This window comes from Nycticebus coucang, chromosome 8 (genome assembly GCF_027406575.1).
Source record: "Nycticebus coucang isolate mNycCou1 chromosome 8, mNycCou1.pri, whole genome shotgun sequence".
In the NCBI taxonomy this organism is placed as follows: domain Eukaryota; kingdom Metazoa; phylum Chordata; class Mammalia; order Primates; family Lorisidae; genus Nycticebus; species Nycticebus coucang.
In genome coordinates, this window is record NC_069787.1 from 72,116,883 (window position 1) to 72,143,537 (window position 26,655).

Here is a 26,655-nt window from a genome sequence, read left to right on the forward strand (position 1 = left end):
TATGAGCCTCTGGATAAATAGTGAAAAGCAATACAGAAATAATTAAATATTTTGATTTATTGAATAAGCTAATACATGTGAAGCATTGATTACCTCATTGGATAGTGCCTACTCTATAGTAAACACAATAAATATTAGGTATTACAGTTGTTATTATGAAGACAAGAATATAAGTGATTTTTTATTTTTTATCCTAATTTGGTAATTGAAGAAAAAAATGAATGCAAATATTTCAAATAAGCTTAGCAGAATATAGAATTCTGGGCTGAAAATTATTTTGTTTAAGTTGATTAAAGGTAGATGACCATTGTCTTCTGGCTTGAAAAGTTTCATTTGAGAAGTCCGCAGTCACCCTGATGGATTTGCTCCTGTAGGTCAATGGGCGCTTACTCCTTGCAGCTTGCAAAATCTTCTCTTTTATCTTGACTTTGGACAGGTTCATGACAATGTGTCTTGGAGAAGCTCTGTTTGAGTTGAGACGACCTGGGGTCCAATATCCCTCTGAAAGGAGTGTGTCAGAATCTTTGGTGATATTTGGGAAATTTTCATTTATGATATCCTCTAGTAGGGCTTCCATTCCTCTCGGGCCTTCTTCTTCCCCTTCTGGGATACCTCTAATGAAGATAGACGAATGGCTAATAAACATTTGCAAAAGTGATCATCAGAGAAATGCAAATCAAAGTCACCCTGAGATATCATCTAACCCCAGTGAGAATAGCCCATATCACAAAATCTCAAAGTTACAGATTCTGGCATGGATGTGGCAAGAAGGGAACACTTTTACACTGCTGGTGGGACTGCAAACTAATACAACCTTTTTGGAAGGAAGTATGGAGAATCCTCAAAGTACTCGAATTAGACCTCCCATTAGATCCTGCAATCCCATTACTAGGCATCTACTCAGAAGAAAAAAAATTCCTTTTATCATAAGGACATTTGCACTAGACTGTTTATTGCAGCTCAATTTACAATCGCCAAAATGTGGAAACAACCTAAATGCCCACCAACCCAGGAGTGGATTAACAAGCTGTGGTATATGTATACCATGGAATACTATTCAGACATTAAAATGAATGGAGACTTTACATCTTTTGTATTAACCTGAATGGAGGTGGAACACATTCTTTTTAGTAAAGTATCACAAGAATAGAGAAGCAAGAATCCACTGTACTAAATTCTAATATGAAGGCAATAGATGATCTAATACAAGAGGTGGGATAGAGGAGGGAACAGGGAGCACGGAGAGGGAGATGGGAGGGGTCATGGTATATGGCACACCTGTAGGGGGCAAGACACAATTATAAGAGAGACTTTACCTAACAGTCTCAATCAGTGTAACCTAATTCTTGGTACCATCAATGAATCCGAAACAATAAAAAAAAATTTAAAAAATTTACAAATAAATCATTTCTTTAATGTTAAAATAAAAACATGATCTGGCAATTTCCCATTTTTTAGTATTTTTGATTTTTAAAGGTGTGCGTACCAGGAAGAAGCCACTGTTTCAGTGTATATTTCTTAGAAAAGATGCTCATTGTTTCTGCACGTTATGGTTTTCCATTTGAACTGTTAGATTTATAGATCTCTGAAAAATTATCCATGGAAGTCTTTTTCTTTTTTCTTTTTTGACAGTGCTTATTTGAAAAGACTCACTAATGAAACACTTTTTCAACTTACTTTAGCTCATCCTAATTTGCTTCTCTTCCAGTCTGGAATTTATTTATAATATTTGGCTTTGTCCATAGGTTACATTGGATTCTTTCCAAAAGTCAGAGTATTGTGATCATTGACACAGGGGTTGCAAGGAGATCTGTAGTTTCATTAGTAAGTTTTATAAACTAATGTATATAAAGTGAGAACCTTAAAAAATACTCTTCCTGCTGTTGGTTATACAGAATAATGTGCTTTATGTCCCATTTAGCCATGGTTTCCTTTAGCTGAGTAGTCATTAGAAAGAAGAGGACAAAATACTGTCTTCATTGTCTGTGCTTTAGTTCAGGCCTTCATCATTGCATTTGAAACTGGTGATCTCAAAACTGAGGGTCACCTCCTGTTGTCTTCAGGCACTTTTTACTTCACAGCTTCTAGAAGGGATGATGATTACTGAGAGTGGCACAGCACTTAGGCATTGTCTATAGGGACCTGACATTGGACTGTTCACTACGGAAATCTTCACATAGAAGATAGCTTTTCTTGAGAAAGCTTAGTTTTAGATTTTAATTTACATTACAGATTTAAAGCCATAGATACTTTTGTCTGCAGGGAAGTTTTACTAAAAGTTGGCATATAGACCTCCAAATTTTATCATTTTTAGTCCTATATTAAAAACTTCGGTGATTAAATAACTGGTCAAAAGATATTTTTATGTTTAAAGTACATGTCTATGTTTAATCTTACTCAGTTTTATATAATGGAATATATTTGTATGTAAAATTTACGTTTGTACAGTTGTTAGATATATATTTTGGATGATTTTTAAATCTTTCCTACTGTGTTCTTTAATAAGCAGGACCTCTTGAATGTTTTTCATTTAGATTAATTTCAAGTTCCATATTGAAACCCAGTAAGATGATAGTGTACTTACAGGTATATGGCCTATTGTTTATGTCTTTATTTTGGTATGTTTTAACATTATCATCTCTTAGTGAATGCTACAGTTATTAACTAGATAAATGCATTCGCAAAACATGTTGTTTGAAACTGCCTATGTTTCAAATAGCATATTTGTAAAAATGTAAAAGAATAGGGTAAAAGGTTAAGTGTCTGATGTTTCTGTAATACTGCCATATGCAGTTATTGCTCCGTAGTATTTATTTTTGGTTCAGTTAAGGAACCTTATTATTGGGGGTTGTTTAAATATTAAAATATTAACATAAATGAGTTGAAAACGAATCATTTCAGTTCATTATTTTTGTTACTGCTTATACATGTAGGCGCTCAGAAAGTTTTTTCATATGATAGTAAACTGAAAATTTTATCAATTACTTGTATTTAAATATAATATGAATAATTATTTTATGTCTATTATCTTTTTTTTTTTTTTTTTGTAGAGACAGAGTCTCACCTTATCGCCCTCTGTAGAGTGCCGCGACGTCACACAGCTCACAGCAACCTCCAAATCCTTGGGCTTAGGCGATTCTCTTGCCTCAGCCTCCTGAGTAGCTGGGACTACAGGCACCTGCCACAACGCCTGGCTATTTTTTTGTTGCAGTTTGGCCGGAGCTGGGCTTGAACCCGCCACCCTTGGCATATGTGGCCGGCACCCTACCCGCTGAGCCACTAATGAGACAAAATTAGGAGAAGACTTTATCTCTTTGTTTTTTTCTCCAGATGTTCATGATCCAAATTTTATTATAGTCTCATAAAGAATGTTTTCACTGATAGTGTATTATATTAAGTGGTTTTTTAGAAACATGGAAAGTTTACAAAAGATACAAATTCGTATTCTTGGTATTTTAAATGAAAGAGGTCTCACATTTCTTTAAACTTTGGAAAAACTTTTCACAGTGTTTCCACATTCCTCCTCTCACTGCTTATATTCATTTGCATTAACTTAAGGTAGACTTAATTGAATGAAATTTTATTTTCATAGTCTATAATGGTAATTACATTATTGATGTACAATTTAAATAGTAATTTAAATTATTGATTGATATATGAACTCTTTATCATTTAGCATAAAATTGAAAGATGGAGGCAATTTAAATTGTATTTATTTCAGAATACCATTTTAGAAATCAATTCACAATCTTGGCAAATACTATTATATGACTGTATGCTAATGTAGGATGAGGAAAAGATCCTCATTAAAATCTTGTTGCTGAACAAGTGACAAAAACTTTACAAACAGCTTGAGGCTTCAGGTCAGTCACAGTTACTCCTGAAGAGATTTAGACAAGAATGAAAATATTTAGACTGTGCCATTACTGTGATCAGAACACATAAATGCTATTTTGTATCAGTTCCCTACTGAGGACATTTTTATTCATATTAAAGAAAGCATATATATATTTTAAAAGAAAGCAATCCTAATCATTCTATTGGGAATTTCACAAGTCAGTATAAGTATTAGGTTTGTTAAATTCAGAAAGTAGACTTTCAATAGTAGCCACTGTGTTTGTGTTTTTCAGAAAAGGATTGGGGTTTGGTCAGCAGGTTTATTTGTATTAGGCAAAATTCGTGATCTAATAATCTTTCTCCTGGACATTACCTAGGTGAACTAGTATGATATGGGTAGAGTGAGGTGACTGTTGAGGGTATAGTAGTAGCACAGGGGAATCATCACCATTATTGAACAGGCTAATTCTCTTAAGGAAAACTTTAGCCAGATTTAGTCAATTACGGATTAGCTTTATGTACATACTCCCTTTGAGGATTGCTCATGTCTTAATTTTTATTTGAAATCACAATCTTTGCTTATACCATGTATGGATCTTAGCATCATGCTATAAGTAGAAAAATTAACACATAGGAGTAGATAGGCATTCCAGAGTGAAAGTTAATGGAGTTTTTGATAGCCACATGGTCACCTTAAAGTGTCTCTATTGATAATGAGTGGGCTGTAAGTCTGGTTTGCTTTTTGAATTGTAGAGATCCTTAGTCAAAAAGGCACAAAGGGAATTCCCTTTGTTTGATTTGACCTGTGTACCCAACCCATTTGCACAGAGAAGAACAAGAACATTTGTAGCTGGAATAAAGAAGAAAAAAAGAAGATTCCTGTCTGTGTCCAGAGTCTGATAGGCCAGGTTGGGAGCAAGAGAGCCTCTGGTGGGAATGCTGAGACTAGCGAAGAAGAAGCTAAAGGAAGCTAATTCTGTGTGTCTTTGAAGGGGGATATTACACATCACTCATAATTTCATGTGATCACGTATGTTAAATCATTTAAATTAAAGTTACTTCTTGCACTTTGTTCTTGTGCCTGTTCTACCAATGTTTTTTCCAAGTATGGCTATGATGCAATGGGTGGACACAAGTACCCATGCCTGTCCTAGCAAAGCCAAATTTAACATATCTCAGTTATATTTGATTGCTTATGGTTTAAAAATATTTTGTTGCATATTATAGGTATATATCTTCACAAAGACTCCTGAAATTACTTGCTTGCTTTAAGATAAATAATTTATATTCTTCCTCAGTAGCCGTGAAAATAACACATAAGTCAAGAAAAGAAGGCATCTTGATAATTTCTTACTTGAAAAGTTGTAGGGTGGCACCTGTGGCTCAGTAGGTAGGGCGCTGGCCCCATATACCAAGGGTGGTGGGTTCAAACTTGGCCCTGGCCAAACTGCAACAAAAAATAGCCGGACGTTGTGGCGGACACCTGTAGTCCCAGCTACTTGGGACCCGGCTGAGACAAGAGAATCACCTAAGCCCAGAAGTTGGAAGTTGTGATTTCACAGCACTCTACCGAGGGTGATAAAGTGAGACTCTGACTCTAAAAAAAAAAAAAGAAAGGAAAAATTGTAAAAGATACATAAATTTTTGGCTACAGCTTCTTGTGAGGATGATGTAATATTGTAAGATCTGACATGGAAATGGTTGGTTACTTACAGCAGATTAGAGGTGGCAGAGCCAGAACTAGAGCAGCCAGTGGTGAGAAGGCCCAGAATAGATCAGAAGAGTAGCTGCAAAAAGTGGGAAACAAAGTCCTATGGAAGGCATAGGTAGGACTGAGTTTGACCCAAAGCAAACCCAAGAGATACGGAGTGTCAAGTGGCCCAGCTGTGGATGGAGTATGGCATTAGGGTTTTCTGGGTTGGTGGTCATGAGAAGGCAGGATACCAGAGGGGCTAGTATAATTTAAAAGGTAAACTATCCAGAATGGAAATTTAACAAAAAGCCGTCTGAAATTTTGGGGGTATCTAGAGCTGATGAGAATGAAATGGGGGGGGGGTCCTGTTATTAGAAGTCAAGGTACTGTGGCAGAGTTGTATAATAGAAAGGAAGGGTGGGCACGGTGACTTATGCCTGTAATCCCAGCATTTAGGGAGGCCAAGGCCAGAGGATTACTTGAGGTCAAGAGTTCAAGACCAGCCTGGGCAACATAGTGAGACCCCATCTCTATTAAAAAAATAGAAAAATTACCCAGGTGTGGTGATGTATGCCTGTAGTGCCCACTACCTGGAAGGCTAAGGTAGGAGGATCGTTTGAGCCCAGGAGTTTGGGGCTGCAGTGAGCTATGATTGCACTGCTGCATTCCAGCCTGGGTAACAGAATGAAAAGGAAGAAAAGGGTATGCCTTGATGCCATCAGGTGCCTTGGCAGGTTTGCCAAGGCAGGTAACACTTGCTTTGCTATGTAGTAAGGAGAAAAGCAGAGACTGGACACCAAGAAACTGGTGTCCGGAAACAATTCTCTTCTCTTATTTTTTCCCCTACAATATATAATCATGTGCTGTATGATGACCTTTAGGTCAATAACAGACCATGTATGTAACAGTGGTCTCATGAGATTCCAACAGTGTATTTTTACTGAACCTTTTCTGTATTAAATATGTGTAGATACACAGATACCATTCTGTCATAATTGCCTGCAGTACTCAGTACAGCAACATCCTGTACAGGTTTGGAGACTCAGAACAATATACTATACTATACAGCCTATGTGTGTAGTAGTCTGTAGCATCTAATTTTGTGTAAGTACACTCTATGATGTTCACACAACAATGAAATCACCTAATGATGCATTTCTTAGAATGTATCCCTGTCATTAAGCAGAATGGTCTGTCTCTATTACCTGTTCAGTCTTTACATTTTATCTGTCTCTGTGAAGCCTCCTCCCTTTGTCTCAGAAGTCCTCTCTTTCCTCAGGTCTCATTTATTTCTACAAAGTGAATGACATTCATCTTATTCTGCCTTTTACTAGTATACATGTCCTTTGTTGAACATTAGCGCAATCTAGTTAATAGATGATGAATGAATATTTTAGGTTTTTGTTAAAATTATATTGGTGTAGTCGGGCCGGTGGCTCATGCCTGTACTCCTAGCACTAGGGAGGCTGAGGCCGATGGACTGCCTGAGCTCACAAGGTTTGAGATCAGCCTGAGCCAGAGCGAGATCCCATCCCTCATCTCTAAAAATAGCCAGTGTTGTGGTGGCGCCTGTAGTTCCAGCTACTTGGGAGGCTAAGGCATGAGGATTGCTTGAGCCCAAAGGTTAGCGGTTGCTGTGAGCTATGATGCAATGGCACTGTACCGAGGGTAACAAAGTGAAAAAAAACATTATGTAGGTATAATGACAAGTAATTTTTTCCTTCTAATTATTTTATTTCAGATTTTACCAAATGTTGCAAAAACTCTGGAATCCTTATGGTGGTGAAATGCCGGAAAGAAAATTCTGCATTGAAAGAATGTCTAACTTCTTAGTAAGTAGTGACCTCAGTGTTGTACTTCCTTGAGTGTGTGTGTGTAGGTAAGGGTATGTTATCATATGTAATGTATTCTGTACTCTGTACCTCCCCCTACCAAATATGTTATATTTTTGGCTAAGTCTAAAGTTCCAATATTTGAAGATTATTCTTAAGAAAGCAACATATTTATGAAACTCTTTTCAAGTTATGTTTTTCAGCATTGTATTTGATTAAAAATATGAAGTCAGCAAAGATAAATACATGATTTTTTTCTCGTGATTTAATAAATTTCTTCATGAACAAGCTGATACATGTATACAATATAGTATAGATTGATTTTTGTTTATTTTTTCCAATAGAAACATAACCAAACTAGAAGATCTGTAAGACCTTTTCCAGCCTTTGGTTTGTTGGATTAATATAACTCCCAGGAAATTGAAAGTAAATAATCTGAATGGTACAAAAGTAGATTTAGATTTTGAAGTTAATCAAATTAATTTTAAAAAATTCTTATATATTATGTTCTCTAATATTTTGTTAGTTATTTAAATCTTGAATTAAAAGCAGGTGAAGTTCTTGGAATTCATGTGCTGTCTTATCTGCCCATGTTTTGTTACCCACATTATTGACTGATAATATTTCAGAATACTTTAATGAGTATTTGTAATTGATAGTTGTGAGACGTTAATCTTGGTAAGCCCTTATTTCCTCTAATACTGTGTCCCTCTGCCTATGAGGCATATATGTCAGTGTGGCATGACATTTGAGTATTAAATAAAAATGAAAGTAATGATAATCTATATGTTTTTTTCCTTCAATAATAAATTATGTGTACATAAATAAATAGGCTTTTTTTAGAATGCTAGAGTTGGAAGAGACTTTAGAGATTATCTGAACTCATCTCTACATTTATAGATGAGAAAACACACCCAGAGTGCTTGTTTTTCCTCAAGTTAGTATTATCAACAGCAGATCTTATGGAATGAACTGTTAGTCAGTACTTTACCATAGAGTGGTGAAAGTATTCTGTGACTTAACTGTTCTTCCACATTGTTCTCTAGTGCTCCCAAAGATGTTTAATGAGTACATGAATCTCTTAAAGTTTTGTGTGACTGAGTTGTTAAAATATGCTTTATATGTTAAAGAATTTTTACACCTTAGATTCAGTCTTTATAGTTAATTATAATTTCTATTTTTGGTGGGGGAGCAGAGTCTCAAGCTGTTGCTCTGGGTAGAGTGCTTTGACATCACAGCTCACAGCAACCTCAAACTCTTGTGCTTAAGTGATCCTCTTGCCTCTACCTCCCAAGTGGCTGGACTACAGGTGCCCGCCACAATGGCCGGCTGTTGTTTGGTTGCACTTGTTGTTGTTTGGCAGGCCTGGTCTGGATTCGAACCGGCCAGCTCCGGTGTATGTGGCTGGTGCCCTAGCCGCTGAGCTACAGGTGCCGAGCCTGCAATTCCTATTTTGATATATCATCCTTCCCTGCAGCCCTTAGCAGAATAGGCAGAGCACAGATCGCAGAGAGGGCAGCCTGAGTGGGCTTAGTTTCTGGACCAGTGAGAGCTTAGCTAGCCGTGGCGGGATAATTGTGCCCCATGGAGTGATCGTGCAGCACTGTATGTAAACATATCTACCATGGCTCCTTGCACATAGGTACTCAGTAAATGTTAGCTCTTTTTTGATTTGTTATTATTTGTTCATTTAAAGATGCTTGCATCTCCCATCCCGTAAAAATCCAGGGAGAAAGTAACAGGTTCTAGTCCATCCTGGAGGAAGGGCTGGAAAGAATGGGAGGAGGCTGCTTCTGTTTGTTGAGAGGTGAGATAAGCAGTGCAGGAAGCAAAGAGGGATGTGACGTTTGTTGAAAGTAAATGGAAATCTATTAAGAAAAATTTTTCTTGACTTTAAGTCCCCCAATACACTAAGAAACAGTTTTTTTTTCATCTTTAAGTAAGAAAGTTGCTCTGCTTTGTTGCTGTTTATATTCCATGAAATGAATTGTGCTGCTTTATTTTTACCTCTCACCATCATTCATTCCTTAAGGTTCTGATGGGTTCATGGGCACCATATTCAACACGTAGTTTTTTTCTCTTTTGGTTGACTGCTCTCTGACAGTCCCTTAACGCTTTCTCTCATTTCCCCATCTTTCTGTACTTTTTAATAGAACAAGCCTTTTGCACTCCTACCTTTTGTACTTCTTTTCAACCTTTTCTTCCTTAAATCTACTTCTTAAAGTTGGTGTTTTCCTGAGTTTTCTTATTCTTAAATCTGAGAAAGTTCAGTTTGTACCCATGAATTCGGTTACTTTCTATTCAGTTACTTTTCTGTGTCTCCCTCCATTCAAACTGAACTCTGCTTTTTGTGCTCCTCCTGTCTAGAATCTGGGGTCGTATCTCCTAACTCTAATTGGTTATTTCTCGTTGATGTCCTAAATCTTCTTTTTCATTCTTAAGCTGCCTCCTTCGGCCTAGGCCCTCATTGTTTTTTGCCTGCATTATTTTAATTGCTGGACGTCTTGCCTCTAACCTTGCCTGCCCCCTTTCATCCTATCTGCCAAATGCTGTCAGAGTCATCCAAAACACAAAACGGATCCTACAGTTGCACTATTAATTATACCCCAGAGCCTTCAGGATAGATTTTAATTTCTTGGTAAGGCAAAAATGGCCTATCCTGATTTGGCCTTTGCCCATTCATTCCATCATCCTCTTAGGCCCTATCTCCTCTGTGCCTGATCTGCTATAGTAGTACCAGTATACTTGCAGTTCTTCCTGCCGTCACAGGTTTTCTTCATCTACCTAACCTGTCCACATGTGCCTTCTGATGTAGATTTCTGTTGGTTCTTCAAAATGCAACTGTGCTAGTTCCCCTTGGTATCTCTGCCTTCCTAGTTTCTTCTACATTTCTTTGGTTTACTGGGCCATCTCTATCATAACGCTTTGTACACTTGATTGTAATCTAGTCTTTGCTTGTCTGCCCTATAACCCCATGGACTCCCTGAGAACAGGAGATGTGGTTCTCATTGCTCTGTCCCATGAAACTGTATAAATATGGATCATGGTGTCTTTTCTTTAGTTTGGTACCATTATGTTTACAGTGAGTGTGACTATTACTAAAAGTCTACTTCTGAAGATTGAGCCTGATGAACCAGATGTCTGATTATTAAAGTAAGCTGATATTGAATGCTTAACAAAGTTATTAACTTTAAAATATTTTCATTACCGTTTTGTAGCTATAATGATCCAGCTTTTTATGAAGAATGCAAAATGGAGTATCTGAAGGAAAGGGAAGAATTCAGAAGAACTGGAATTCCTGCGAAGAAAAGGCTACAGAAGCTTCCTACAAGCATGTAGGCAAATATTCCTTTCATACTCAGGAACTCTAATATTCCTAGAAGTCATTTATAGTATAAATCACCTGAAATAATGGACTCAAGAATGTGTGTTTGCTTTAACCTAATTATGGAAATACTAAGTTTATCTGAAATAAATATTTTATTTCAAAGTTCTTGTTTATTGAATGAATTGGGAATAAATACTGAAATGGGATATGGTCTTCCTCATGATTCTAGACCAGTAGTTCTCAACCTGTGGGTTACGACCCACAGGAACTGTATTAAAGGCTTGTGGCATTAGAAAGGTTGAGAACTACTGTTCTAGACCTTTTTTTTTTTTTTCCAGAACTGTAATTATATAATGATACTTGATTTCTAGAATTCCATATGGATCTTATATTAACCTCTGTCCATTAGGCTAATGTCTAATCTTAGGGGCCAAAATAATTAAAACTAGGAATAGACAACCTTCAAAGGTGTAAATAATAACTATACGATATATCTTAATATCTGTAAGTTAAAATCCTTCATGCTTCTAGCAGTTATTAGCTATTCAATTCTGGAAGTAAATTTCAGTTATTATGAAAATTTACTGAGTATTGAAGGTCCATGTCGACTGCATAGGACAGTGCCTCAAGAGATGGTCAATGCTCTTTAATTGCTAGTTCCTGTTGGCAGTAGTGAAGGTTTATCTGGAAACAGAGTCCATTTTCTGCTCCTATAAGAGTATCTGAGAGTAGGTTAATTTATAAAGAAAAGAACTTTATTTGGCTTAAAAAAGATTCTTCCTCTGTATGTCAAAAGCGAAACAATTCATTGTAGCCTTCAGAATACCCGTGCTTATCCCCATGCAAGACTACTTAGCTAGCTGGTACATCTGCTACTCTTGTGTCTTGCTTGTTCATTTGATGCCTCTGCTTATTTTATTTCTCTTAAATGACAATCCACGTTACTTTTTTTTTAACCACTGCAGCGTTACCTTCTCAAGCACCCTTTCAGGGTAAGATCATTATTGTCACTGATTCAATTCTTTAGTACTTTCAGTCTGAAGTCTCCCCCACCCCCGGTTTTGGTTTTCTGTTTCATATAGGAATGTCTCCGCTCTTTGGAATTCAGTTCCATATTGACAGCAACCAACTCAACAAAAGATCTTCCTTTTAGAGATGTCAATTTTACTTACACTAATAAGGGAACAAAAGGTATAGGGGGCTTTGTTGTTTGTGTTCTTTATTCTGTTAAAGTTGGATGTACTGAAATATGTTATCTTATAAAAATAAATCTAAAGATTAAAGAATATTTAAAGGGAAGCACTTTGGAGTAAGTTTCAGCTAGTATAAAAGAGGTCAATATAAAATTACCAATTTTAAATAATTATAAGCTACCTAGAACAGAGATGATCATCAAGTTCACATTTAAGAATTTGTTGGGTAAAAATTTTTTAGGGGGGTTAATCTTTCCTTACTAGAGCCTTATACATCATTTATCTCAATGTTTGTCAAGAACATCAACCACTGACTTTTTAGGATACCTGTTTGATAGCTATCATCACCCTATTGTTTAGATGGAAAAGAAAATTCTCCAAAGGAAGCTGGTTTAACAAATGTCTGTTACATGAATCAAGTTAACAACCAACGGTTAGTACCAGGCCTTGGAAAATATATTTCGCATCCATTTCAGTTTCAAAAAATAATTTATTTATTTTAATTAAACAATTTCTTATCATTTGTGTTCAAAACATTAATCAAGCCATTATCTCATAAGACTTGTTTTCTTTACAAAGGAAAATGTCCAATCTTGGTTTTAAAAAAGGCAAAGTAGTAAGCTACATTAGATATTATATGTAATAGTCTATGCAGCCAAATAAGAAATAGTTTTTGCTGCTTTGTTGTTACACAGGTAGTTGCTTCTTCAGCTAAAGCCTAGAATCTTGTGTTTGTTTTATGCATATTGGGTTTTGTTCTATTACTTGGCAAGAGATTGTACTCCCTTGAGTCAGCTGTGTTCATTGGTCAGAATAAATTCCAGCATCTGACACCAAATTCTGTTAATCACAGACAAGCTTGAATAACTATATAATAGAAAGACAAAAATACCTGGCAAATGGTGAATACTGTCGATGTATGTATGCTATTCAGTAATATAGAAGAGATTTGAGATAGTTTTTTTTCAGTTCAAGATATATGAAACTATCAAAAAGGATGTAGTCCTCTTATATGAAACACTTTAACTCAGGGAAAAGGTGTATGAACCAAGTGATACATTACTAATATTCTTAATACCTCCATCCTGAAACAATTTAGCTAAATTTCATTATGAAGCCGTCTTTATTATTTTCATGATGTTTACAAGTGGTGGACCACTTAGATTAAAAGATTTTAGGGACATTTCATGATTGTAGTATATCAACATAGCACAAAATTTAATTTCTAGAATTAAAATTCCTAATTAATTCCACTTTATCAATAAGTAAAATATTACATTTCAAAACAGTCTAACAGTTTATAAGCTGCTCTACATAAGCAACTATAGTCGCTCTGAAGAAAATGACTTTATAAGTTATACATTTAGGTTTTCATTATGATCACTAAAAGGACAGATAAGACTGAAACCTGTGTGATACTCTTTCTACTTCTAATTGAATGGTGTATAGAGTTATAATCACTTATTTCCACATCACATAGTTTTTCAACTATTTCATTTTATTTTCAATTAGGACTTGAAGGATGTACTGGCTTCAATGACTAGGTTATTTCAAGTCTTAGAATTCAAATTGCAATTTTAAATTTTATCAATAAACACCATCATGACTAAACTTATTTTAAATCTTAAACTCTGAAACATAATACTATATAGAGATGATATAACCTACGATGCTTTTATTCCATTACAATGTTTTTCTTTATGCATATATTTAACAGAAATACAATCTATTCCCACTGCCATTTGTTCTATTATGTAATTTGAAGTAACATACTAGGTCCTTTATTAATGCTTCCTCTTATTTTTATGACTAGCATTTCATATACTTTGTAACACCATGTCTCAGATCTCCAATTCCATCCTTTATCTGAGAGGCAAAATATTACAATTGTCATTAAAGGTAGAATCGTCTTTTATAAACAACTTACGTTTATTTATTAATTAGTACAGTAGCATATATCTGATTCTCAGAATGTGGAACTAGAGGATGCTTTCATACTGGAAAATCAACTACATAATATTATACAATATGTTCAAATGTTTATACTGAAGAACTCTGTAAAATTTTAATCAAAATCCATTCTGCTTGTTAAATAATTTCTTGGGAGAACCACTGACAGAGATAGTGTCCTCATGATCAGATCATGAATCTCTTCAGGATTAACTCTTATAAAGGCAGTTTTGATTATGCTGATCCAAGTAATGGAGTGGTGGCAGGTTCGGTAAAGGCAAAGCTTTACTTTTAGTTTCCCCAAATGCTGTCTCACTTGATTTAGGAGGGCTTGGAAAAACCCAGGAATTATCTTCCAGAGAATTTCTGCCATAAGAGTTGTGTTCGTGAAAGTATGTACCATCATTAGGAATGGATCTCTCATTATCTGTCCATGATTGGAGGATTGCTTTCTCTGATAAAATCTTTACATCTCCTGGTAAAGGGGAAGATGTAGTATGACAAACAGCCTTGCCATTTGGTGACAGATGGGGATGTCTTGTGTATGTTGCAGTAAAATTCGTCAAGTGTAGTCTTGTGCTGTCTTTCCCAAGGTCTTCAATGCATCCGCCTGGGACACAGGCTAAAAAGAAAGCATAAGCTTAATATCTGCTTTATGACATCTGTGATCATAAAATACTGTAACATTAATTTAGCTGAATCCTAAAACTGGTAAGTTCACATTTCCATGTTATTATGATCACTGAGGCACTGTGACTTGGAGATAAATGACAGATTAAAATTAAAATACAGATAAAGATCCTGGTTTTGGCTCTTACTGTGGCTAGAAGAAGGCTTGCAGATTGTTTACATGTCAGTAGGGACTGAGAAACTGTTTTAGCATTTTTTTAGTCAACTATAATATTCCTTTGCTTAGTCATAGGCAGTCCAAATTTTTTCAAAAATATATTTTGTTTTTTGGGTTGTTTCTGAGACAGTCTTGACTATTGTCCAGTCTAGAGTGCCATTGCATTATCCTAGCTCACAGCCACCTCAAACTCCTGGGTTCAAGCAGTTCTCCTGACTCATCCTCTCAATCAGCTAGAACTATAGGCGCTTATCACAATGCCTGGCTAATTTTTTCTATTTTTAGTAGAAACGGGGGGGTCTTACTCTTGCTTAGGCTGGTCTTGAACTCCTGATAACAAGGGATCCTCCCACCTTGGCCTCCCAGAATGCTAGGATTACAGGCATGAGCCATTGTGCCTAGCTACTAGAAATAATTATATTTTTAATTGGTGAGACCCAGATGAAGTTTTAGTATATATGTCAAAGGCTTTTATGGATGAAGCAGTTTTATAAACAAAATTTGCAAAATAATTCTGTTTCTTGTCAAACATATGTAATAGCAAAGGTTAACTCTGCTGTGGTTACAATGCAGGTCAAGTAAAAAATAAAAATAAAAATGTATTTTGTACACATGCAATGGCGGAAGAGGATTGCTCCAAAGCTAATTTGGCCATAGCCAACATACTGGTAATACAGGCTTCTCCTCTTCCTCCAGCCCAATCTATCAGAGTAGAAACATAAGTTTATCCTTAGCTTAAAAACGGCCAAGAGTAACCAAGGCTTGACTCCATGTAGTTTCAGAAGGAACAAATTGAAGCATATTATAAAATAATTTCATTGCCTTTTGTCTTGGTAAGGTTAATAGGAATGGAGGAGAATTGGAAGTAACACTTGTTCAGCTTAATACATAGGTCAGAAAAAACTGTGATCTAATCTTATCTCTATGAACCACCTTATAAAACAACACTGCCTTTTTTGGGAGAGTGGATGGAGAACGGGGAGAATTGGAAGGAACAGTGTTCAAGTTCTAGCTGTCACTGCTGTTTAGCTGGTCAGGGCCAGGTTTGGACCCGCCAGCTTCAGTGTATGTGGCCGGCGCCTTACCCACTGAGTTATGGGCACCGTCCAGTGTTCAGCTTCTAGACAAAGGTGATACAATGGTCAGGAAAAAAGGGTGACCTAATCTCATCTTTGTACTCCTCAGAACAATGAATGAGTAAGGAGTAGCAACCTCAAGCCTGCCACTGTCCTAGGAAATGTGCTAAAAAAACGCTATGTTCCAAAGCACCAAGATGTATTATTAACCAGCTAGGAAAGAATACAAGGATGAACCACTTCCAAGTATGTTAATAGCATTATTCTTTGGAAGTTACATTTATTATGTAAATACAGCCACCCTGAGAACTCACTGAAAAATTAGAGTCCCTTTAAAGTCTTACTTCTACCATCAACTTATAGTCTCATATATAAATAACCCTAACTCAAGGACAAAGTGAATCATAAATTAAGCTAGCCTTGCTAAAACACCGTATTATTTTGTAACTTTAAGTAACCGACTTTCCAGAAACTGGAAGGAATTCTAAATTCAATTTTCCATCCCCATTTGCTACATTTTCCCCTAATAAATACTCTTAAAGAGAGCTATTTATGAAACACAATTGTCTTGTGCTCTCTTTAGGATAATGTGAGGTACAAAAAACAATTTTAAATTAGGTGGTGATTATTTTTCTTTTATAAAAAGTCACATCTCATTCCTTCAAAAAGTATTTTAGAACGTTCAAATTTATATTGCCCAACTTTTCAGAAATATACCTACTACGTAAATACTAGGTACAAATGTACTAACTTTTCTCTAAGATAAAAAATAGCTTTGGCAAAAGTAGCCATTACTAGTTAACACAAAACTCAAAAAATTAGTCAAGCAATTAAATATTAGAGGCAAAACAATGAAAATTTTCATTTGGTTGAAGGGTATAAAGATTTTGAAAACACCTTGTCTCTGTTCTAATCCACCATCCTTTATAGAAAGAAAACTTAAGTTTATAAAAAAATGCAAAGAACCAAATAATGAATTAAAGTTTGTTTTGTTTTAAACAAACAAAAAGCTAGGTCTTTGGTGTATTCTGTAGCACTAGAATGAAAAAAATGTTTTTGGTTTTTATTTTTTTTTTTTCTAAATATATGAAGTAGTTGTGGTAAAAGGTCAACTAGAACAAACTTAACACCTCAGCCTTATACACATAAGCAACACTTGGTTGAGAAAAGCCACAGGGGAAAAGAATACAGTACTGAAGAAAAAAACATATCAGCAACACCTCTATGTGTGAAGTTGACCAGTATGAGACTGAAGCCAAAGCAGAGAATGGGTAAGCTGTGAACATACTATATATACTTTGGCTTATCAAACTCATTTGATGAGATTTTGATAAGATACGATAGCTAGTTGCTCTTCAAGCAGTTTGGCTGGAATCAGTGGTTTCCGGCAAACAGTGACTTGCCTTTCTTGATTGAAGTTGGGGTTTTCAGTTTTCTTAGTAGTTCAGCTTGTACTTGAGTCACCAGATGCAAGTTAGACATTTCTCTCTTCAGTTCCCAGTATGCATGCTGCATATTATCACTGAAATATAGGTAAAATCATCATGCTTTTTATGGGCAAAAGGAAATAACTTAAAAATAGAAATAAGCAGATCAGCTTTTCTGCTCCAATTAGTTTCGAGATAATATATATTAAATATATATAATATGTATATATTGAAAGATTTAATTAGTGTGTTATAAATGAAAAGATCTTGTAAGAATAACATTGTCCTTATGGTTAGTAGCAATTAACTGTACTGCACTAAACAGGAAGATGTAATTTAAAACAAATACTCCAACCGATGAATTTCTTTTTTTTTTTTTTTTTTTGATTTTGGCCAGGGCTGGGTTTGAACCCGCCACCTCTGGCATATGGGACCGGCGCCCTACTCCTTGAGCCACAGGCGCCGCCCAACCGATGAATTTCTTACAGGTCTCCTCTCAGAATAGAGATTTTATCATAGCCCATAACATGCAATGCTGTTAATATTTTAATATAATTAGTAAATGGTAAGGAATACATTCTTTATTAGTAAGTGGTAAGGAATACGCAAATCTGATTGTGAATAATGTTACATTCATTCATATATGGGACTATAAATTTGTATTAATCTCCTGATTGTTTTGATACTGTGGATTGAAAATGATATATCAGTTGCTGAATGTATACACAAGTCCACATTAAAATAAAAATTTAGGTTTCATGCATTACATTCTTTATGTTTGACTGGGCTGTCTCATATTGTTGGTTCTAAACCAATGTGACATGACAGCACGAGACATGAAGAGCCAGATGATTTCCTAGTAAGGAAAAAGAAGCTACAGAGGGAGGATTACATGAAATAAATAAAAACTTCCAAAATATCTCTACTACATGTGTATTTAAAATATTTTATCTCAATTTTCTGGGAAATTATAAATATTTTAAACCTGATTTTATAGATTTTGTTTTCCATTTAACATTCTTCTTTGGATATTGATGATTTTCTTTAGGGTTTTAATTGCCAATCAAATGAACTGAAACCTTCACATATATTCTCATTTTGTTGTATAAGAATACACAAAATATTAAATGCAAAAATAAATGAGTTCATAGCAAACCACCATTATTGTCTAGCTTAGAGACATCACTGTAATTTTAGTAGTGCGAACTCAAACAAGACATGCCACTTCATGGTTCAAGTTTGTCTAACCATGAACAAAAACTCAAAGGATAATACTCTTAAAACCTAAATCTAATATCCAAATTACAGAAGCACCAGATTATTCAAAAATAATTATTTTGAATTATGTAAATCTTTTTGTCAAAATATCCTCATTCCACTCAAACTAAAACTCTTTCAATTTAAGAAGTAAACTTTATGCTGCTTTTGAGAAAAATATGTTTGTTTTAGTCTGTTGTAAACATCATTTGTTAACCCATACTGTATTAAAAATCATAGGGCTTTTTGCAGGTTTTTTACAGGTGCGAAACAGTTACTTCACAAAAATCAGTTAACTACCTCTACTTTACCAGTAAACATTTGATATGTTTGCTACAATAAACACTTCACATAGGAACCTGTCTTAAGTGTGAAAGAGTTGTTGGTTTCTGATGCAATTCTGGGGATTCAGTATGCTTTCCAAAGAGTTATATTATTAAAGCATTAAGTGTAAACACTGTACATGTGCTAATTCATGCAGACAGTCATGGCATGAATAATACAGTTTAAAAATAGTTTATTATTGGCATAAGATGGTAAATCAGTATATGACTTAGAGAAAATAAAAGCAAATATTCAAGATAGTGGTTAGGTACTGAAATATCAAGCATATCTAATCATTCAAACTAGCAAGGCATGTAAAAATAAAGAAACGTTAAAGGCATCAACAGTGTCTAATATACATTTTTAAATTCAATTTAACGAAGACCGCTTAAAACTTAGGTTAAGTCGAAAACTAAGTCATTCATTTTAACACACAGCTAGTCTTTTTGTCTTTTGCCCTTAATGTCATTTGAATTGACAACTACAGATAGGAAAATCTAAAATTATTCCTAAGGATAAGCTCTCCCTCTTGTGGCTAACACAATAATTGCAGCTAATGTTACCCATTTTATAGTGAGCATTAGTCTTGAAAGTGTGTAAAAATTGTTTAAATTCTACCTTATTGGAAAAATGTTTAAATAATTACTTCAGTGATACTGATAATTTTTAGCAGAGCTCCAACTAACCTTCTTTACTTATCTAGGTATTTCTGGGACTATGCATAGCTTTGCCCACCCCACCCTTGCCCCAGATCCCCAATTGTGTGAACTTCCACACAACCAAAACTCTAGTACTTTATAAAGCACTCTGTAAATAACTACTTAAAAATTGAAATGCAACACTAAAACATCTCAAATGAGAACCATAAAAAACAAAATACATGAAAGAAAAATGATGCCTAAACATTTAAAGTAATTCACCCACATTATCACACCAACTTGGCAAAGGAAGTAACCTCATTTTACATAAGAGGAAACAGGTTCAGGAGTCCATGTTGCTGTCCAAAGCCATCTTTTACCTATCCAGAATAATGACCAATCACTGTTCTTTTAGAGTAGCATTTTTCACATTTTTATCCTTGTCATCTATTTATGAAGAAGCTACAATACGCTATCTGGCCAACAAAATCTCAGTCCCATTACAAAACTTCACACTTCTGACTTTTAAATATAATGAAACCTACTTGTCCATACATATCTCAAGAAGGGGGTTATATGTCCTGCTTACAAATTAAAACTTAACTGACACTCTGTATTCAATTCTTTTTTTTTTTTTCCCCCTGAGACCGAGCCTCAAGCTGTCGCCCTGGGTAGTGCCATGGCATCACAGCTCATAGCAACCTCCAACTCCTGGTCTTAAGCGATTCTCCTGCCTCTGCCTCCCAAGTAGCTGGGACCACAAGTGCCCGCTATAATGCCCGGCTATGTTTTGGCTGCAGCCATCATTGTTGTTTGGCGGGCCCAGGCTGGATTAGAACCTGCCAGCCCAGGTGTATGTGGCTAGCACCTTTGCCACTTGAGCCACAGGCACCAAGCCTGTATTCAATTCTTTTTAACACAGAAATATTTCTTATATAAGAAAAACCTACTTTACTGAATTTCTACTTCTGCCATACACATTTTTCTTAAGTGTTTGGAAATTTACTGAATGATTACATTTCCCCAGAGGAAATAAAGTACAGGATATTCTAATACAAGAGTTACAGACTTAAAAATGCATATTTTGACAACTGTAATTCCCCCAAACAAGTGGCTTTCAAACATTCTTGATTATAAGGTACAGAAAACAATATTTTTTCACTGCAATTCAAAGAAAATAGGTTATGAGAAACCATACTTAGTCTAATTATGTATGATACACTCTGGTATTTTCTGTTTTGATTTATTCCATATTTTAAAAATGCTTGCCATAATTCACAAAATTTCATGATCACTAAGGAAATACATAAGAATTTTAAAATACTAACCTAATCTATATTTTCTAAACCAGGGATTTACACTTCTTAAAAAGTCACTTATAACACAGTTCTACAATGTAAGTTTATGATCATGAGCAAAAAAAGTACCATCAATTCTTACCTAGGATCTGGCTTAAAAACTGAAGCCATCAACCTGAAGCCAACATCAAAATAGGAAACTGACAAAATTTCTGACAGGGCTGTTTTATACAATGAGTACTATATAAAAGGCCTCCAGTAAATAAAGGTTCACTTTATCTTAGGGAGACAATATAGTACCTCATTTACTGGTAATATGAAAATAACAAAAAATAAGTGTTCCCAAAAAGGGAGTTTCCCAAATAACTGAAAAATAATCCTTTAAAAAACTAAACCTCTAGGTAGTTGTTTTTTAGTTTAGTTTTGTTTTTTTGAGACACAGTCTCACTATGTTGCCCTTGGTAGAGTGCCGTGGCATCACAGTTCACAGCAACCTCAAACACTTGGGCTCAAGCGATTCTCTTGCTTCAGCCTCCAGAGTAGCTGGGGCTACAGGCGCCCACCACAACACCCAGCTATTTTCCTGCTGCAGTTGTCATTGTTATTTAGCTGGCCCGGGCTAGGCTCAAACCTGCCAGCTTCAGTGTATGTGGCTGGTGCCCTACTCACTGAGCTATGGGGGTGCATTAGCCTAGTTAATTGTTTTATGAGAACATTCCTATGTACTTTTCCCTAATATAGAAAACTTAATTTATCATCTGAATTGTTTCACTTAAAGGTGACTGAGGTAACTTACAAAGATTAATAAAACACAGGAATGTAAACCAGATATAAGTGTACGTAACAAGGTTTTAAAAAAACAAAACAAAATATAGTGGGGAATGAAGCTAACATAAAAATGCATGATATACAAGGCCGGGCCTGGTGGCCCACGCCTATAATCCCAGCACTTTGGGAGGCTGAAGTAGATGGGATTGCCTGAGCTCATGAGTTGGACACCAACCTGAGCTAGAGCGAGACCTCGTCTCTAAAAATAGGCAGGCATTGTGGCAGGTGCCTGTAGTCCTAGCTACTTGGGAGGCTGAGGCAAGAGAATCGCTTGAGCCTGAGAGTTAGAGTTTGCTGTGAGGTATGATGCCAGGGTGACAAAGTGAGACTCTGTCTCAAAAAAAAAAAAAAAAAAAAAAAAAAAGAAAAAAAATGCATGATACAAAGTTTACCAGAAGTAGGTCACAAATTTGATGTAACCTTTCTAGGGCTAATCAGAAGAAGGGAACCCAATCACTTTTGCAGTTCATAGTGCAAAAGATAAATGCAAACCAATTGGCAAAAAAATAAGTGTATTTGAGCACTAAGGGAGACATGCTGCAATTATGTAGTTCTTTAACATAGCACACCCTGGGTACAGCAAAGTAACTTTTAGATGAAACTTAAGGTAATTCTTTCTAAAAACTGTCTTTCAGTTGATCCTCTGACTTGATACTGAACCTAAAAGAATTTAAGATGCACTTTGAAGTCCCAATTATAGCTCTGCAATCTCAAACACTGGGCTTTACCTCTGTGGTCCTTCAACCCCCTCCAAATTCTAGCAGAGAGATTCTTCACTTTACTGTTAATTATCTAATGCTTTCAAAATCTATGTTCATACCTTGAAATGCTTAGTGTTTATATTTTGGGGGGAGCCAGCTTTCCAAGATAAGTGTTTATATTTTGGGAGGAGACAGCTTTCCAGTGGAAGTTATCCAAATTATATAATCCCCCACGAAGGACAGCATAAGTCCCATTGCATATCATGTGCTTCTAATATGCTACACATAGCTCCTTTCCTTCATTTACTCTGATTCTAACACCGCTTCTTTCAAAAATAATTTGACGTGGCTTATAAAAATGACAAATACAGCAAAAGTACTAAGAAGAAACTTGACGGGAGAAAAGATAACTTTGACAACAAAAACAGTATTAAGAAACAGTTTACGTAGATACTGTACTCAATACATTATTTTAAAAAAAGAGAAAAATTCCTTGCAGTGATCTGAGATAAAATTTGAAGGCATAACTGAAGTACTGTTCAACATTGTAGATGCAACAGAAACAGTATGGCACAGTCACAAAACCTTAAAAGTTTACTGCTGGCACTTTATAAAAATAAGTCTGCTGACCCCTGATCTAGAAGAGTGGCTAAATGTCACACCCTCAAATTGTTTTCCCTAAGTAATCATTTCTCTCAAGCAAGTTTTTTGATAAGAATAGGTCTGAGACAACTCACATTATTTACTTAGGTCAGTAAACTTTTAAAATCAAATGATCAAACAATGAAGTCAGTATTTTTTTTGGATGAAAGGTATCCATGGCTATCCTAACATAGTACCAACAAAAATAATTAGATAATTTAAAACATAGAACTTTTAAGTTAAGTAAATAAAAATATATATTTGAGAAAAAGGGTTGGGGTCAATCAAGTACATGAACTCTGATAGCTACTTTTATTCTTACCCTAAGAGGATATAGTTATCTTAAAATTCATACTATCCCAAGGACTACAGTGGTCTATGTTTGTCCTTAGGACAAAGGCATGTTAATATATATATATATATATATATCTCACTGTATATATTATTTGTGTATACAAATCAGGGTTTATTACAGAATACTTCCACATAGCCTAATTCCCTTAAATCATATCTAAAATATCACTTAACGCTTAGAAATTTCGTATAAGGTATCCCAATGTGCATCTTTTTACAACGGTTAAGTTGTTTTGGAGACAGAGTCTCACTTTGTTGCCCTTGGTAGAGTGCCATGGCATCACAGTTCACAGCAACCTCCAACTCTTGAGCTCAAGCGATCCTCTTGCCTTAGCCTCCTGAGTAGCTGGGACTATAGATACCTGGCTATTTTTAGAGACAAGGTCTCTCTCTGGCTCAGGCTGGTCTTGAACCTGTGAGCTCAGGACAATCCACCTGCCTTGGCCTCTCAGAGTACTGGGATTATAGGTGTTAGCATAGCACTGGGCCAGTTAAGTGTTTTTAATAAACATACTGTGAACAGAGGTCACATATAGTATCCAAATAGTATCCCTTTATTTTATTTTAAAGCTTAAATCATAACAGGAACCTAAGTACCTATCTAGAATGACTTATGGAAGAGAACATGTATAATTTTAATGTTTATGAATGTTCATACCTTGAAATGCTTAGTCTTTGGAGATCTCTGCTTTTCAGATTGTCTTCCTGATAGGGATCCTGTCATTTGAAGGAAAAAAAAAAGTTTAAAAGTTATAATTTCTGCATTCTACTTTCTCAGTTATTACTAGAGACATATTTCAGCTTTTATAGAATACATCTATAATTGTATAGTAAAAAACCAGACTTTATATTCATTTTAATGATATAAACTCCAACCTATACCAAATATTTTAATCACTCCCAATTATTTAAAGCAGTAATACTATGGAAGTTTTTTAATATATTTTTTCGTGCTATTATTTAATGCAAAAAGTATCAGAATTTTGGGCGGCGCCTGTGGCTCAAGGAGTAGGGCGCCGGTCCCATATGCTGGAGGTGGTGGGTTCAAACCCAGCCCTGGCCAAAAAAAAAAAAAAGTATCAGAATTTTAACAAGTTATTATTTTAAAAGATGAGCATATAAATATCCGCCTTCCATACAGATAAAAAAATGACCTAGCAAGGATATCATGAAGTCCCTACATATTTTAAAGTTTTAGTGGTTTATTTAGGATGTGTATTTTAAGACAGCGCTGTAACACACTTGTTTGCAATTCACTCATTTATCAATCTATAACATATGAAAATGACTATTATGAGTACTAATTCTACTGACAGAAGAGGCCTCTACAAGCAGAAAGAACAAAATTTCATTTTATTATTTCTTACATAATCTAAGTTATATGTTTTAAAGAGAAACATAAAAGGGTTACACAAGGACTTCATGAGTACTCTTAACTTGGGAGAGTAAAATATCAAAAATGCTTCTCCTTATAAGAGTTGAAGCATTTTTGTATCTCTAATTTTGTTAGTTAACAATTACCACGTCTCCATATATAATGTGCCCCTGTGTATAATGTGCACCTACATTTTTGCCCAAACTTTTAGGAAAAAAATATCTTTAATTTTATTTTTATTTTTTTATTTTGAGACAAGAGTCTCACTGTGTCACCCATGGTAGTGTGCCGTGGCGTAACAGCTCACAGCAACCTCAAACTCTTGGGCTTAAGTCTCAGCCTCCCAAGCAGCTGGGACTATAGGTACCCGCCACAACGCCCGGCTATTTTTTTGTTGCAGTTGTCATTGTTGTTTAGCAGGCCCAGGCCGGGTTCTAACTCACCAGCCTCAGTGTATGTGGCCAGCACTCTAACCACTGAGTTATGGGCACAGTGTTGTTTTAATTTCTTAAAGGAAGGCAGAAGTGGCTGCACCTTGGTGCCTCCTTCTCTCATGAGAGGTGCAAGGCATGGAGCCGGACTCTGAGGAGAAGCTTGGGAGGAAGCCCAGATGACAGGTAAGAGTGGTCTAGACAACCTGAGCACTTGACTCCCCCACAAGTGTCCCCACCCAGCTATTATCACCCATGTCTATCAGCAGAAATGTGGCCATGGGGGCTCCACTGAGAACTCCCTGTGGGTTTATTTCTTGGAAAGCTGGTGTCAGGGGCCAGGGCCAGCCCTGCCTGCCCTGGGGTCCTGATGGTAGATCCCTGCCCTTTCGGGCCTGCCTCATCTCTTGCTCAGCTGGCCCCATTCTGAGGCCCCCAGGATACCATGCAAATTAAGGAGGCAGGCTTCCCTGATTGATACTCCAGTGATATAGTCTGCTTAGTGACTAGACTGTGACCTCCATGAGCCATCCAGACCATGAGCACACAGTATTTCACAATGAACAATACCAGCCTTTCTCAAACTTGCAAATCCTACAAATAACTTGGGGGACTGGTTAAAATGTGACTCCTGAACCATGTACTGACTCAACTCTGCAGGAGAAGTACCTGAATATCTGTTCCATTAACAAGAAACCAAAATGGTTCTTTCTAGTAACTGGCAAGTTTGGCAACTTATACCACCCGAACACCTTAGGGGTTCAGACAAGTCATAGGTTCAAAATTACAATCTATGGGCTCAGGTATCCCTGAGCTTTCATGCTTCACTGCCAGGTAACCTTGCAGACACAAAGTTCATGGGGACTGAGGCCTAAGGTCACAACAGAGGGCTACTAATATACTGGGTCTCAGAAGCCAGGTATTCCAGACCCCAGCTCAGGTATCTTCCTTCTCAGAGTGGTGTCCTAGGAGCCTAAGAATGGGGCCAGTTGCATGAAAGATGAAGCAGCCTCAAGAGGCAGAGATCAGGAGCCCGAGACAAGCAGGGTCAGCCCTGGTTCCTCGCATCAGCTTCCTAGGAAACAAGCTCACTAGGGTTCTCAGCGGAGTGGCTATTGTCACATTCCCACTGATGAACATGGGTGGGGATAGGAAATGAGAAGATGTGGGGGATGAGGGTGGGCTGGGAGAGGAACAGTTGGGGGAGTCTGGGCACTTAGGTCACATAAACCAGTCTTACCTATTATCTGGGCTTGCTCCCTGCTTCTCTGCAGCAGCTACTCTAGGCCTCGATCTCTCACAAGAGGAGGCACTATTGTAGAACCACTTCCACTCTCCTTTTACCAAGATCCTGATGCTAACCCTTGAGCCACTGTTGTGCCCACTTCCAAGGTGGCGGCGGCATCTAATGCTGATCAATCAACTGGGCAGGACTGAGGCTCCTCTGGCTGCAGTGGTTGCTCAATAATGGGGCAGGCAGCCAGGGAGGTGGGTAGCATGGAGGGGGCATGATTATTCTGTTCCAGGGTAAAAATAATAATTTTGCATATGAATATCATTATTATTTTCTAGAGTTGTACTTTTAACACATATGTACGAATAAAAGAATTAAAAACATGTCTAT

At 36.3% G+C, this 26,655-nt stretch overlaps 2 protein-coding genes across 4 annotated transcripts in view; one reads left to right on the forward strand and one right to left on the reverse strand.

Annotated features, from left to right (window-relative positions):
* CMC1 (C-X9-C motif containing 1) overlaps window positions 1-10,852 on the forward strand; it is an 81,079-nt gene extending 70,227 nt beyond the window's left edge. The window contains exons 3-4 of the mRNA XM_053599451.1: window positions 7,272-7,362; window positions 10,581-10,852. Coding sequence (XP_053455426.1) covers window positions 7,272-7,362; window positions 10,581-10,701 — 212 coding nt within the window. The 3' untranslated portion in view covers window positions 10,702-10,852. The remainder of the gene's footprint in view (window positions 1-7,271; window positions 7,363-10,580) is intronic.
* Window positions 10,853-12,359: 1,507 nt separating this feature from the next.
* Window positions 12,360-26,655, reverse strand: part of AZI2 (5-azacytidine induced 2) — a 37,821-nt gene continuing 23,525 nt past the window's right edge. For all 3 annotated transcript variants that reach the window (XM_053599449.1, XM_053599448.1, XM_053599450.1), the window contains 3 exons: window positions 23,884-23,942; window positions 17,160-17,278; window positions 12,360-14,455 (listed from right to left, as the gene is read on the reverse strand). In XM_053599449.1, coding sequence (XP_053455424.1) covers window positions 14,043-14,455; window positions 17,160-17,278; window positions 23,884-23,942 — 591 coding nt within the window. In that variant the 3' untranslated portion in view covers window positions 12,360-14,042. The remainder of the gene's footprint in view (window positions 14,456-17,159; window positions 17,279-23,883; window positions 23,943-26,655) is intronic.